We start from the raw sequence: 16258 nt of genomic DNA on the forward strand, positions 1-16258 counted from the left end.
AGTTGATGAGGCACAACACAGGCCTCCATCAAAGTAAACAGGACATTAACCTGTACCTTTCAAACCTTTTTCAATGAGGTCTGTCTGTAGCTTAGAATACCAAGAAACTTTTCCAGCCAAGGGCCTTGAGTGGTTATTTGTACTTTGTCAACTTTGCTTCTCAAGTATGCTATCTTCTCTCCTCTTCCTCTCTTGCTGTTTAGGGAATGTGGAGTTATCAGACCTGTCCTTCAGTATGGTAACCTGATGCTCAGTCGAGGCAGTTTTGAGTGGTTGTAACAAGCAGTGGACTTGGGAGACTAGTTCAACTCTTGGCTCTGAAACCAACTAGCCTGTGACCTTGGGAAAAAGGATGAGTTCTCAGGCTTTTGGTTTCCACATCTATAAAACACATGATCTTATGTCTTCTCACACTGTTCAAATAAAGGAACATGAACAACTGGTAGTTGCAAGCATCACTCAAATTCTCAAGTCTACAAAGACTTGAAAGGGTACATGATCTCATTTCTGTGGGTCAGGGAGATGTTCCTTTATATTCTTGCCAGCTGAACCAGTTGTCTCAAATATTGTAACATGTGCCAGAGATTAGTCTTAGTGTGGCAGGGGACCTGAGAGGGGTAGGGAAGAGGATCTTCGGACATCACAGGGAAGTAATTATAGTCAGTGTTAAAGATGGAATTGTCATGAAGATAGAAAGGATCCTATGCAATATTTTTATACAATTGTTACAAATATAGGGGGAAACTGTTCTGGGTGGAATATTGTGGTTTAGGGTGTGGGTGCGGTGTTGTGAGGGGTCTGGGTGCCATGGCGGAAGGAAACGTCAAAACAAGCCTTCCTCTGACTGGTGGGGGATACTCCTTCACAGGGTTCAAGGCAGCCGATCTTCACTGGCTTTCTCCATGTGTCCCTTCACCTAGAAAGCAGAATTCAGTGATGGACCAAGAAAGGGCTAGAACAAAACAGGGAAAAGCCTGGGGCACTGACGTGTGGCTTTGAGTGAGATGAGATGTTCAGGAAGACCAACCCCAGCGTGAAAAGCTCTAGGGGCTGGGAAGGAAGGTGGTGGAGGCACCATCAGCAGAGCCAGGCGAGCCTCTCCAGGGTGGCTTTAAATGCAAGATCTCCTCCCTTTCACACTCCTCTTGGGAAATAGGCCTCTGATGATTACAGGCACTTGGGGATGAGGAAACTGAGGCAGAAAGGTTAATGAACATTCCTGAGTCATGCAGGAATCAAATGTCAGTGAGGGGACTGGAACCCAGAACCCCTCACTCCCTACTACCCCCGCCCCAGTCGAGACAGATGGGAGGATTTCCGTTCTGTGCTCATGGTCCAAGGAGAAAAAGGGGAGCCCTGTGCTTCTTGAGGACCCATGTGGTGCTGACATCAAGAAACCTCAAGTTGCTAGTAAAAATCTAGAGAGCTGGGTTGCTGTAAAGTAACTGACCTTTTTCTAGCTCTTCTGATCCCTAGAAAACTGTCTTTTGAGAAAGGTCACACCCTCACTGTCCCAGGTAGGTACGGGGCTCCCTTATAGGTTACTGGTCTTAGTGGCTTTATTTTTAATTTCTCAGGTGGTTCTCTCTCTCTCTTTTGCAGTTTAGAAGATGGACCTGTCCTTTTGGTTCTGTTTTATGGAGCTGCACTTGGGAGTTGTGTTTTCCAATGGCGAGGAGCCCACACACTCCCCAGGGCCTTTGCAGTCCCCATCCAGGGCTGCCCCCGCCCCCAGCCGCTCTGATGCCCTCTTGCAGGGACTTCCTGCCACGTGCCCGGCAGCCAGGCAGGCAGGTGTGTGGGTACTAGGATGGGGGATGTGGGGCAGTTGTCACTTGGGTGGCCACTCTAGTGGTATGTTCTACGATGGAGGCCCAGCTCTGACAGTGAGGCCAATGCTGAGTCAGGAAAATGGAGAGCAGCCCCGAGCAGCAGACCCTGACCCTGGGCGACAAGAAACAAGATACAATGAGGTTGGGTTCTCCCGAAACCACAACTGTCTTTGGAATTCTGCAGTGCCCTCCTTATAAAAAGGTAAGCAGGTCCAGGAGAAATTAATGTGATTTTTGAAAGGTCAGTGTGAGCCTGAGCATTGATTTTTTAAGATGCTTTATGAATTAGAGACCAGAGGTTTTTCCTGATGATATTTATTGCATAAATGTAATTATTTTTCTAAAACATATTAAAATAGAAAGCATGTTCTTTTGATCAATTTATACAAAGAAAATACCAATATAGTAATAAAAATACTGAAAATATATGAAAAGCACCAGAACATTAGAGAAATTACACTGGCAACAATTCTAGGAATATATTTTTTTTTTGCAATTGTACAATAAAGTGCTCTTAAATCCAGTCAAAATTAGTGGCAAGATATAAAAACAGTTATGGTATATTATGAAATTTGAGACTAGGTTTACCAGCAATTGTATTTTTAGGCTACTTGCCTATAATGATACTTCATTAATGTTTTCATGGAAACTCTGTGAATTTCCATTCCCAAGTGAAAACACTCTAAATCTAAATGTTGGTCCTTGGTAATCTGGTCATAAACAGGTAATGTCATATTAAAAAATAATTATAGAGTACTCAAAATAATCATACAAATGTGATTAAATAAAATCAAAGGAAGACAGAATAAAATCAAATATAAATATATGTAACCAATCAAGACAAGTACAAAAGTTTAGATACCTTTGATTTTATGGTTAATTTTCAGTACATTTTGCTTAGTCACATTTAATAGACAGACAAATGTTAACAAGATATGTTATTAAATTCAACTGGCCAGACATCAGGGAAAAACATTTTAGTGAGTTTATGTAATTATCACATGAAACATAATACATTTCCAATTTTGACTATTTCCACATTATTTGCAAAAGAACAAAACACATAGACAATTTGGGATTAGACTATAGTAAAGCCAGCGATCTACCATATAAGGGGAAACCGCTGTGCACACAGGGAGAAACTATGAACAGTACTTAGGGTGGACTGCAGTCACTTTCACGTCTGGAGGTGACAAACTGAAACAGAAAAACCCAAATTAAGACAAAGTATCAGACCAGTATCCATTTAAGGTTTTATTTCCTAGGCCAATTTTCAAGGAAGTCTCTCTTTTCATTCTTCATAATGCCATTTTGGATTCATCAAGTTCTCAAGATGAAAGCCGCCAACACTGCAACCTCAGAATAAAACATTCTCCAAACGTGGCTCAATCACAACTCAAAATTTATTTTACAGACCATGTTTTGTCTTTCATATAAAGTAGATTTACATGTGAAGCAACAGGGACCCAAACTGGTTATATTGATGAGAAAACAAACTACTTTTATTAGGCTCTGCTCCTGCGAGGTGTTTCATGTTAGGAATTGAGGAACTGTCCTCAGTATTGCTGTTGACAAAGGTGGAAGATCAAGTCAGTTAACCTTGGTCTGAAGGTTGGACAGTCGATCACCAAGTAATATTTTTCACTTCTAAAATGGAGAACTGACAACCTAAGTTTCACTTTTTTTCCCCACCCTCTTAAATACTCCAGTCTTTTGTCAAGTTCCCCTCTCATGCCTGATTTTAACAAGAAACTGAAATGTAAATGAATTATACTGCTAGGCATCTTTTTCAAAAATTAACTTTTCAAAAAATATGTTTATCTAACTCCTTTCATTTAGAAAAGAAGGTGAAGATGGTCCAATGGAGGATCAGGCCTTTCTAATAGGTGAAGCAAAAAGGTATGTGTTCAGCCAGAGAGCAACAGGAAACTGCATAAAAAGGACTGGAGAGGTTCTCCTTCCAGATGTTACTGACAGATTTCAGAGAAAATCCAACCAGACTTAGTTCCCCAGGCCTACCTCAATGAGAATGTGATTGTTCAAGACAAAGTCTGAGATTAATAAAAGGCAGGCAGACCTTTAAGGAAGATGGAGAGGAAACAAAGGCTACAGGTGGTTTGGCATTAAGTAGTTGTACATTTCAAAAGAACATCAACTAGCACGTGTTAGTAGTTCTCAAAATGACAAAGTCCTGGTTACAGAAATGACTCTGTATAAGTAACGTCTTTTTTTTTTTTTTTTTCAATATACATTGTTCTATATACACAGTATAGAAAAACTAAGTTGGCTCAGCTATAATAACTGTTTAAAAAAAAAAAAGCAGATGACGTGTTTTGGCTGCAACAAAGCAAGTTACTTTTCTGTTCAGCTAACATATACATACATATATATATAAACATATATATATATATATATGATAAAACAAGCTTTAAAAGTATTCAGGAGGGGAAAATAAATTATCTGTAAACTATTAAGTCACACAACAGCTATGCCTTTACTTACTTGACTACTACCCATAGACTCTCATAATCAATCTCTTCAGTGTTTGCTCATTCTACTAGTTTATTTCAAGAATGTTTCAATTCTGGTGGAAGCACAGATGTGCGACACTTGCTCCCACTAAGGCCCACTTCTTTAACTGTGCAACAGATAGAAAAAAGAAACCATAAAGGTAAGCAAGAGCACAGTTAGGGCAAGTAGCAGCTGCTGGAACCGGATACATTGTTGGACTTGGTCTTCAAGCTTCCTAGTGGTCGCTACCAAACAACTGAGCTGAAGACGGAAAAGAGGATGAAAGGTTTGCATCAGTACATTAATCATGTGCGTGACAAACGAATATTAGAAACCCCACAAACAAGTACGGGAGAGTCCATGCACTCTGAGAGGCTGGGTGGAAAGGCAATGAGGAATTAGCCTTGGCTGGTGAGGAGATGTGCCTCTCTTTATTCTTGTTTTGAAAAGGAGCAAAGCTATGATTTCCTGGAGGTACTGAGACCAACTCTTCAGAAAGAGGCCCTCCACCTTTTTCAAATGTAAATGCACTACATGATACCTTTTCTGGGAGATCATGTTTTTCGATGAGCTTTCAGAAAGAAACAGCTCTCTGAAAGTAACTCACCGCTTACCATTTCTGATCTGGTTTCCCTTCACGAAGAGGAGAGCATTTCTGTCATGCCAAAAGGTTTCCTTATGTCAGTGGGGATAAATGGATTTCTAATATTGATTAACATTAAGGACTGTTTTAGTTGGGAAGAAAGAACACTTACCTGATGGCAGAGGTCTTCGCTGGTTTTAACTGACATGTTAAAGGCGTGATCTTTCCATGTAAGACTAGATGGTTTATAGCTGTCAACAATATGGCATCGTAACCTATGAAAATCCAAGGGAAACGTAACTTCTTAAAGCTGTTAATGAATTATTAAAAAAGTAAAATATAAGGTGAAAGAAAGTAAACACAGAAGTGTGTCACAGAGGGGAAAGCATTCACTTCTCTGCCCAGAGATACCTAAGGGAGCCACTCAGTGTGTATTTATCTTCGAAGGGCAGCAGAATTTGTCATCCCCTCAAAGTATGCCTCTGTGGCACATGGTTTATCTTGAGCTGGTTATTCTCTAAGAAAAAGCAGACACAGGAAAAGTTCTGGAAACTGAATCAGTTCAGCTCAGTCGCGTTTGGCTCTTTGCGACCCCAGGGACTGCAGCAATGTAGTCCATGACCCCATGGACTGAATAGCAGTTACCTTTTTGTGAGAGACATTTACAGTTTACACAAGAAGTCGCCTTCTCTACAGCAGAAAGAGGAGGATGACTCTAAACCTCTGGAAACTCTTACGAGTGGAGAAGGTGGGGACTTAAGTATGTGGGACAACCTTACCTGTGTATACCGTGCTTGTCCTGCTCACCTCCCAGTCCCTCACCCCTAACATCATCTTTTATCTTTAGTTGGAGATGATATTTAAGGTGATGTCATGGGCCACTTCAGGGAGTTTGACTGTTTTCCTGGGTATCCCTCCAGTATACAGGAGTTATACATGCTATTTAACTTCTGTTTTTCTCCTGTTTTCTTCTATTCATCTGTCTATGATTATGCAGGCTGGGGGGATGTCTCAGTCAAGAACCCAAAAAAGTAAAGGGTGAAGTCTTTTTCCTCTCCTACAGGTTGGCAATCTCCCATGGGACCTGCCGGGACACCATCCTCGCTTGGGACCCTGCAAATGAGATCCTGGAAATACGGAAGAAGCCAGAGAGGGTAAGGATTCTTACCACAGTCCTCTCTCCCGAATTTCACTCTGGGGGCAGCTGAGAGACGAAGGTAAACATTTCACCTTGCCCCTTCTTTTCCAAATAGAGATTAGCAGGAGAAGATAAGGGTCAGCTAGTTCCTTAGGTGTCTTGACTCTGGTAGAGACTTTTATTTTCAGGACTTCTGTTTTCTACTGGTCCTTTTTCCTCCCAGAGATGGTGGTTGTTTTATCTCTATCTTTTGTGGTGTTTGGCATAAGGAGAACCACAGGACAGGTGAGACTTTGCTTTTGTTTCATTCTGTCCTGAGAGCTTGGCTTTACGACCAATGAGAGTATTCTCTCTGGTCGCTGCCAGCTAGATGATGCTCGTATCTACATGCATCTCATGACCAACTGCATAGGCTGGGGATCCAAGACACAAAGTGATAAGCGGCCTTCTCTGATCCTTCCAGCTGTTGTGGGAGTTTGGCATAAAGGGCCCTTGTCCTTGCAACCTTGCCTCCTTTAGTGCAGAAGTCCTGTTCCTACAGCGCCCACCCGGTGTCACAGATGAGGAGGTTTGTAACTGAGAGCATTATCACATTCTTGTGGGAAACTGGAGACACTTCTCATGACACTGTCCTTAGCACATGTGACAGTGAAGGTCTTGGCTTCCTGAGGCTAATTCTGGAAGTGAGCTTTCTGAATTTTGTGAGGGCTGCATCTTAAAGCACCCCGTTTTGGGATGCCTCTTGCATCCATGGTTAAGCCATCAAAAGGCTTATTGGTGTGGGTTGCTATTGAAAGTAACATAAGATGTTACTTGTCAATGGCCAAATGATGGATCTTTCGAATTGGAGAAACTTTTGTGTTTAACATGTTTCAGAGCTCTCATCCTAAACAATTAACTTCTTTGCTATCTAGGGAAAGACTAACTTGAAAGGAGGACATGAAGGAGTATGGCAGTCAGCTTAGGGACATCCTTAGCAAGATGAAATGACAAAGTTCTTTTTAGCTCCACTTTTAGAACATATCTATCAAATTTAGAGAAGAGTTAAAAAGATCAGTTCCCCGCTCCCAAGGACCTTGATTGGCTGTGCAGGGGTGTTCTTAACATCCACAATTATACTATAGTTATCACATACACCAGATGGCCCCCTGCGGAAAACAGGTACACTCACTCACACAGCAAATATGACCACAATTCCTCCCAAATAATCAGGAAATGGATAAACCAATATTCAGAGGCTGATAGAAGCAATAGTAAAGGCTTCCCCTACCCCCTCCCTGAAGGTGAATTGGTCCAAGGCTGAATTGTGCACTCAGAAAAAGGAGAACATTCAAAGGCCTTGTTGAATGCTTTATCTGAATTTTGTAAAGCATGCTGCATTAAGCCCTGAAACTCCAGAACACAGAAATCATTTGATTTCCATCTTAATTGGAAATCTTCTCCCTGATATAAAGCAAATTGAAGAAAATGTAGTTGGATGGCAGGTCAGTCCCTTGATATCATTCAGGCTGCAATCCAATTTTTTGAGGCATTAAAAGCAACTGTCTTTGTCCTGCAAATCTTTACAAAGCCAGAAATTCAGCTCTAGAAGCAATTCAGTGTTCACTTATCCTAACCAGTTCGAAAACCTGCCCTATTTATTAATATCTCGAAATACCTGTAGGCATTGTCAAAGACCAGGACACTGGAAATAGAACTGTTCTGTACTTGGAAAAACTTATATGGTAATTACTCTACACCTCTGATATTAGGCAAAGTACCCCCAAAACTCCAGGCAAAAAACTTAAAGACACTTTCTCAGTGCCTTTGTGTTGTAAATTTTCTGTCCCCACCTTCTTTAGGACATGATAGCCAGCTTTTAGAAATGCAAATTCTCGGAAAATGATTCTCATCAGAAGGCAAAAAAGGAGCTATTTTGAAACTGGACAAATGAAAAAACCATACATATACATACATACATACATATATATATCAGTTAAAACATATATCTTAGCACCCTGAGAAGGTAAACTTACTCCAGCTGCCAGAAACACAATTTGGATTCACCTGTTCTTTTATAAGCTAGTGAGTTTTGTGTTACTGTACCAAAAATCAGGGCTAAAAATTTAGAACCAAAGCTTTAAGATCTCTGTTTGCATCTGTTTACATGTGTTTATATATGTGTTAACAAATGTGTGGTATTTTTCTATCTCTGCATGGTACTGTAAAAACTAATTCATAAAAGTTCTATTTAATTGGCATAAAGAAAAAAAGTGGTTTTCAAATTAAATATTCCTAGAACTCTCAAATATAGAAACTAACCCCGATTTTTTTTTTCCAAGTTCACGTGATCTGGGATAATTTTTGGTAAATAAAAAGCTGGGTTAAGTTTGTTGGTTTAATTCAGCGTCATCAAGAGATGCAACTTTTATTCTACCTGGACTTACTACTCAAATAAGCTCATGTTAGCTCTGTTACAAAATCTGTCAGCAAGAAAAACAGCTTGGGATGATGGCTGACACTGTGCCTCGATGTTTTTATGAATAGACTGAACAATTCTATCTAAATCACTTGACCTAACAAGTCACAGGGATAAAAGTTTGTAGGTGAGCTTTTCAGCACTGAGGATGTTTTATATTTCTTAAAAATAGTTTTCTAAATATCTTTGATTGCTTGAGAGTTGAGAGTTTTGCTACGTTAAATGATAGGGAATTAATTGAATATCTAGGTCATTTCCAAATAAGATAAAATACTGAAACATTACTAAACATAGGTTTATCTACTTTGGGCTTCTTAGTACAGAATGGAAGATATTTGGATACATAAGACATAGTCATATCTTGTGCCATGTTAAAAAACTATTCTAGGAGGAAACATCTGTTTCTAGAAATGATGAACTATATTCATAAATTTGCCAGTTTAAAGAATGCTGGTGTAACAGACTGCAAGTGCTTGTTTTGTTTTCACCAGAAATTAGTTTCTAAGAGTTATGAAAGTTATAATACTAGAAATAAGTATAATAACTCCATATGCAAGAGTTGGGATATTTTTGACTAAGAGAAGTGAAAGTAATTATATCCTAAAGTAAAGCTAGTTATTTCAGAATAGAAAGTAGGAGAATAAAGGACAAACTAAAGGCATATAGAAAGCTGGGAAGAGAGAGGAAGAGAAAATGTTACCTTGTATAGTCAAGAGCGCTAAAATTGAATAAATTTGTTTTAAGGGTTTTAAAAATAAGCTTAATAGTGTAAGTACATAAAACAAATTTTCTTTCATTTATTGGTTAAAGGACAGTTTTATTAGACTACTGGTCTGCCCCCACTAGGAGATTGTGAAAGGTTTTTCTTTACCCTTTCTAAGTAATCTGCCTAGAAATCAAAGATTTGATTGTATTAAAATGATTTCCTGTGTTTCTAGTTATCTTTATCATCAGGTCTTTGATTACTTTAGCAAACAGTCTTTTAAAGATTAAGAGCTAAGTGACCATCTGTATTTGCCTTCGAAATTTAACTGTCACTTTGGTTAATTGGATATGTAAGTATTGTTCCATAATAATTTATGATTCTATTTAGTCAAGTGTCCAAACCTTTTGATATTTTTGACAAGCTTCCCCACATCAAATTCTAAATGAAATCTTTTTGACCTCTAACTAACTTTGGGACTTTCCACAGGGCCTCTGTGGAAAGATGTGTTTTCTCTCATTATAAAAATATATTAAACCACTTAGGCTTATTTGATAGATTAAATTATGTGAGTGAAAGTGTTAGTCGCTCAGTCCTATCCGACTGTGATCCCATGGACTGTAGCCCGCCAGGCCCCTCTCTCCATGGGATTTCCCAGGCAAGAGTGGGTTACCCTTTCCTTCTCCAGGGGCTTTTCCTGACCCAGGAATCAAACCCACGTCTTCCGCATTGCAGACAAGATTCTTTACTGTTCGAGCCACCAGGGACGCCCCCAATTACATGAGACACATTGTCAAATAAGAATACTAAACCTTCTTGATTGTATTTGTAGAGATACATGTTTCATCTTCAAAGAGACTCACAAAAAGGACTCTGACAAACACTGTAGGATTCAGGTTTCTGATAACTTCAAAATTATAAAACTGAACTGGGTAGGAATTTCCAGAACTAATGGAAAAACTGGACTCAAGCAGAACAAAAATTAATAACATGGAATTGAATGAAGCTGATGAAAATGATTCTAATTTTTATGACTTTTGGTTAGAAATACAATGTTCTGTTTCTCCAGATTTAAGGAAAACTTTTTCTCTTATGGTATCTGTGATTTACTGCAATTTGGTAAATTATACCTTTGTAAGCAGAATTGAGACAATGTTTTTCCATACCTGATCCCTCCAAAATCTGGAAACACTTAGTGATATTCTCATTCTCATGGTGATACAGTTATTTGCATAAGTTCAATGAGAATCTGTTCCCTTTGTAACAGGACACAATTGGAAACATGGTTATATTATCAAGGTTTATGACTCAAATGTCATATTGAAAATGAAATGCATAAAGACAGGTATGAGCAGATGGCTGTAAGGAACTAGAGACACTTGGGGAAAAAACTCACCTGGTACCTTGTTTTCAGACAGCCTTACTAGGGGAGTAAGGAAAGTCACTTCCTGGCAAGCTCAGGAACCTCAGGATACTTTGGGGACCTCAAGAAGAGAGGAACTTGCCTCAATTGGCACAATAACCTTACTTACCCATGTTTACCGTGCTTTCCCTGACAGCAGCTCAGAACTGGCTTTCTTTGGTCCTCAGCTGGAGGTGCTGATGGGCTGCACCATTTGGGTGAGTAACTTTTAGTTTTCCTAGGTTTCTCTCGCATTTACAGGAGGTGTCCATGTTATGAAACTTCTGTTTCTCTGTTTCTCTCCTGTGCATCTGGCTTTTATACAGTGGGTCTTAGCCAAGAACTTAGAAGGGTAGAGGAGAAATTATTTTTCCTTTCCTACATCTTCTAGCTTTATTGCACAAAGAACACAATTATACACAGTCCTCAATAACCTATGAGAAGTTTTCTTTTATATAAGGTATTCAATAGTATTCAATAGAATTCACCCAATCTAAGGATCTGAAGGAAACCACCCTTTCTACCTGGGAAGCAGTGCTCTCACCTGGCCTTCAGTGCTAAACCACCAAGTCTCCCTGTTTCTGTAAGTGATGGATTCTCTTTTGACAGTTATAGAACAGCAAGCCATTAGGAACTGATTTACAAAATAAGACAACAAAACAACTCATATGTAACAAGACTAGGAAAAAAACCTGGTAATTTTAAGGTATGGTTTCATAAGCACTTCAAAAGTAGGCCCTCTTGTAATATAACTTGAAATTTAAATATCTAAACACTCCATTTAAAAACACATCACAACCAGCACGAGCCTTACCTAGGATCTGTGTTCCCTTCTCCCTCTTGACTTAAGGCTGACCTCTACCTGGGTTTTAGGTTTTGTTCCTTCTTTCTCAGGAATTTCATGGTCAGTGATTTACCTTGTAAGGTCAGCTTCTCCTTCTGAAATTGTTCTTACCGTGGTTTTAAACAGTGCTCAAACAGCTCCCACTAAAAACCCAAAACACAACACATTCTTCCTTCTAAAGATGACCCTGGTCCTGCCTAAATAAGCCAAACCTTCAGGAGACTCTTTACTTACGTTTCTTGGGCAGTTGACTCCTGCCAACTAAACTGATCCTTGTGAGGTCATCAGTGACCTCTATGATGTCATCAGCAGTGGCCACCACTCACATGTCATCTTTGACAGACACTGGTAGCAGTTTGCTCCTTCATGAAACATACTCTAACCTGAGTTTTGAGGGCGCAGCTCACTTACTGGTTTCCCGCCTGACTCCCTGTATTGTCCTCCTTTGTTTGGCCACTAAATATTCCTCTAGGCTAGGTCTAAGTGTAACTTTTACCCTCTTTCACTGGGGAAAAGTCAGACCTAGCCTAGTGGAAATACAGCTTGTCTTTCTAGACCCTTTCTTATTTTTCTTGCTCTCTTACCTATGAATGACCTGAAAATGATAATCTCGTCCAAGGCATTTCACGTCAGGTCAATGTTCTCCCTGTGGTTTTACAATGGTGACCAAGCTCCTCCTCTGGGCCCTGCTTCCTCTCCAACATTCTTTCTTAGTATGGGTCCTCTCACATTCTGTTCCAGTCATTATGTGTTAAAATCAACCACAGCCATTAATAGACTTCCTAGCTTCTCATCTATAGAGAAAAATAATTACCTATACCTAACTTTCCCAGGTGGCGCTAGTGGTTAAGAACCCACCAGTGTAGGAGACATTAAGAGACACGGGTTTGATCCTGGGTCAGGAAGACCCTATGGAGAAGGAAATGGCAACCCACTCCAGTATTCTTGCCTGGAGAATCCCATGGACAGAGGAGGCTGGCGGGCTACAGTCTATAGGGGTCACAAAGAGTTGGACACGACAGAAGTGACCAAGCATGCACGCAGAGTTGTCCTACTAACTAAATGAATAAATATGAGTAACACACTTACACCAGTACTAGCATATAGGAGGTTCTATTTAAGTGTTAATATTCTGTCTGCCCACAGTCTATTTTCTACACAGCCTCCCAGAGGAATCCTTTACGTAAGTCACTTACCTCATGGCTCTGCTCAGCACCAGGTAATGGTTTCTCCTCTTAGAGTCATCAGTTCTCACTATGAGAATGATTTGGCCCCTGCCACCCACCTTACTTGATTTAGGCTCCAATGACTTTGCTGTTCCTCACACAGGCCAGGAACACAGCTTTTTCATTTGTGGTTCTCTCTACCTGGAAAGCTCTTGTCCCAGTTACCTACATGGCTTTCTCTCATTTCCTTCATGTCCTACTCAAACACCATCAGAGTAGCCATCTTAACTGTCCTCAACTGAGCTTCCTCAATACATTCTGGGCTGCACCATTCTTCAGCGGTGGCGGGGGGGGGGGGGCGGTGTACCCTGTGCAGAGGGGTACACTGAGTAGCATCCCTGGTGTCTACCTGCTAGATGCCCACAGCATCCCACTGTTCAGTTATGACCAACAACTGTCCCTTGGGGAGCAAAACTGGGCACACTGAGAAAAAAAAAAAAGACCCATAACCAACCTTCTCTTACCTATACATCTTTTTAAGATGTAAATGACTTGCATGCATGCACAGATGTACATGTGTAATATGCCTATACAGTCAGGGTTTTCTCCTCTTAAAGAGGTAACTGTCATACATATTTTTCTGTGAGTAGGTTCTTTTCTTTTCCTAATACTATATCAGATGTCTTTTTCCTGTATCAGAACAAACAGACATAGTACACTCTTTTGAATGGCTGCAGAGTACTCCTTAGTGTGGCTATTCTGCTGTTACTTTCCTGATGATCATTTAGGCTCTTTTTCATTTTCCACTAGTACAAACAATGCTGCAGCAAACATTCTGGTACATAAAGTGAGCATTCCTATAAAGGTTTACTGCTGGAAGAGAAATACCTGTGCTTGTAATTTTGACACATCCAGAATCTTGCACTGGCCTGCCAGCAAGTCTCTGTTATTAGCAGTCCTAGAGCCACTCCAGGTCCCATTCACGTGGGCACCCTAGAGCCTTTCAGCAGTTGGGGCCCACAGTGTAAGCCTAGTGTCTGCCAAGTGCAAGAAGGAAGGAATGCCTGCCTAGCCCAGGTAGGCACATCCCTCTTTGGGATTTTTCCCATTGCAGTTTGAGAGCTTATGAATCAAAAAGAGTACCTGTGCTCCATCACTTTGTTTCTAGGAACTTCCTTCCAAAACTGAGTTAATTCTGCTGGACCCGTGCCAGATGTCTGTTCCATTTCTGCAGCCATTACCAGAAAACGGTCTTGGGCAGAGACTGTTAAACCTGCATTCCAAAAGGGCAAGTTAATACATAAACAGGAACCTTTACAAAGGGTTGGGCATGTGGCTTAGGCATTGTTCTAGAAAACAACACTAAGGAAAAAGAATAATATGGAACTATTGTAAAACAGGCAGCTCTCCTATAAAGATGAGGACTTTTGTGGTTTGAAATTCAATTTCAGCTGGCATTAGTTTCAACAAGTTTAGTTGTTCAATTTTTTTAATGAGACTCATTCAACCATCTCGTTTTACAGTTGGCCAGAGTATGGTGAGGTGACTTGCTGACAGTCCAGTTTCGAGATTCCAGTTGAGCTCTGCTGACTCATCACCCAGCCCTAGGTCCCCCATAAATAGCCTGTTGCAGCCACTCAGATGACAACTCACCACCATGGGGAGACACAGCTATATCAACTGATGCACCAGGGTCACAACTGCTATTGCTGGGCTTGACTCTGTACTTTTCCGGAGCAGTTGTTCTCACCTGTTTATAAAGACAGTAGTCATAATAACTTTCATGCTCTTTGGGGGGAAATGGTTGAAAAATGACTTTTAAAAACCAGTTAATAAAGTCTATAAAACCACCTTGGTGGTTAAAATGTATCTTTTCCCATCAACAGGTAAAAAGCACCTCAATTTATTGGGAAGAAACATTCATCAGTCCAACTGTCACTGAGCCTTCCTCTTAAATTAAAAAAATGAGCCCAACTGTTAATTATTAAATTCAGGTGGTTAACAGGATAAATATTTCATATTCAAAAACACAACATACATTAGAATACATGTTACAACAGTGTTTAGAAATTGAAAAACATTAGATAATCAAAGAACATCCAGAAAGTAGATGATTTAAGGAAGTAAAACCTACCATATGGGCAATAGTGGGCTCAGTCCTGTTATACTTACTGCTCAGCATCAGGTTAGTATCCAGTATAAACTATACTCCAGAATATACCGCACTTGGGGGGAAATGCACTTTTGATTTTATAGCTTTATTTTTCACTCTTACTTATTATTCATATAATGAAAAAAGGATTTTTTTTTTTAAATAACAAACATTAAACCCTGGGACTAATTTGGACAGTATCCTATTACTGCATATTATAGACAGATACAGACCTCAAGGGAACATTTTAGATAAGCTTAGAGCTAAAAGGCAGTTTAACAAGCCTAAAAATATCATAAATAAAAACATGCAAGCTCAAAATTATCAATCTTTCAATTTCCACACATAACTTATAAATTATCTTTCAGATATTTACCTTAAATGCCACTATGTTTTTTGTTACATTTGTCAAAACTATCAAAGCTTTCTTCTCTCCTGAGTCTGTACTTCCAAAATAGAGTTCTTCTGCTGGGCTACATGGTAATAAAAGCATAAGGCATTGGTATTGCTCAGAAGAAATGACAAATCTAATCATCAGCTTGAAGGAAAATATCTGGTTATGCCCATTTGTATGAAGAGATTTCATCAAAGAAGATTACAAAACAATTACCTAATACATTTTGTATTTTAATCTTACTGACTGAATGAATGCATGCTATTTGAAAAGTCCTATGGTTTCCCCTAAGATCTAAAAGAAAAATAGGCAGGAACAGAAGGGAGAATTAGGAGGATTCTGAATTAGTCCTGTAACCAGCACCATCTTAAGGTTTATTTACTGAAACTCTTTGGCAGGTGACAGATAAGAACCAGAGAAGAAATTGCCACTTCAACTTTACCTAATTACAAACATTAGAATGGGGCACATATCTATACACCAACTTAAAAAAGTCAGAGATATATTTAAGTAACAGAATAATTCCTGACTATAGTTTTTTTCTAAGTAACATGGAAGGAGAATAACATAAGATTTGCCGTGGGAACTACAGGAAAATTGGTCAAAAAATCAGTAAGCTTCAAAATGCAATTTTTACTGTTATTAGCCACTGTAATGCCCATGATCTAAAATAAAAATAAAGACCCAAGCACAGTTTGTGTAATTTAATTACATGAGCTAAATTTAAATTGCATCAGGTGCCTCTCCAAACAGTACAAAGGACTATGATTTTTAAATAAAAAGGTGAATTTGCCAGATAGCCCTTGACTTTGAGCTCCATCTTTAAACAGACTCATTTTATATCAGGAATTGTGTAGAGAACACATTGTTAAATAAGAGCTCTCCCTGGAGAGCTGTGCCTAGCTTTGGACAAGAGATAAATTGGCATGACTGCTGGCTTCCTTTAAAAACCCACGTGAAATATACCACAGAAAAGATAGGAAGTTTCTGTCTTCAACTGTTCTCAGTACCCAGCACAAAAACCATGAAAAGGTCTGGGGAGACAGAGGCTGGTTAGGTCCCCAGGTCTGTGGAG

At 39.7% G+C, this 16258-nt stretch overlaps 1 protein-coding gene across 3 annotated transcripts in view; it reads right to left on the minus strand.

The window, feature by feature from the left end:
* Positions 1–2169: 2169 nt before the first annotated feature.
* Positions 2170–16258, minus strand: part of MOSPD2 (motile sperm domain containing 2) — an 89349-nt gene continuing 75260 nt past the window's right edge. Inside the window, exons 11-15 of one of the 3 annotated variants that reach the window (XM_068962089.1) lie at positions 15166–15262; positions 14291–14387; positions 13781–13910; positions 5099–5201; positions 2170–3029 (exon numbers count right to left, since the gene is read on the minus strand). In XM_068962089.1, coding sequence (XP_068818190.1) covers positions 2988–3029; positions 5099–5201; positions 13781–13910; positions 14291–14387; positions 15166–15262 — 469 coding nt within the window. In that variant the 3' untranslated portion in view covers positions 2170–2987. Of the gene's footprint in view, positions 3030–3380; positions 3398–4291; positions 4605–5098; positions 5202–13780; positions 13911–14290; positions 14388–15165; positions 15263–16258 lie in introns of those variants that run through there. The other 2 variants (XM_068962090.1, XM_068962088.1) reach the window with 2 other exon arrangements.

Source organism: Capricornis sumatraensis, chromosome X (assembly GCF_032405125.1).
Source record: "Capricornis sumatraensis isolate serow.1 chromosome X, serow.2, whole genome shotgun sequence".
In the NCBI taxonomy this organism is placed as follows: Eukaryota; Metazoa; Chordata; class Mammalia; order Artiodactyla; family Bovidae; genus Capricornis; species Capricornis sumatraensis.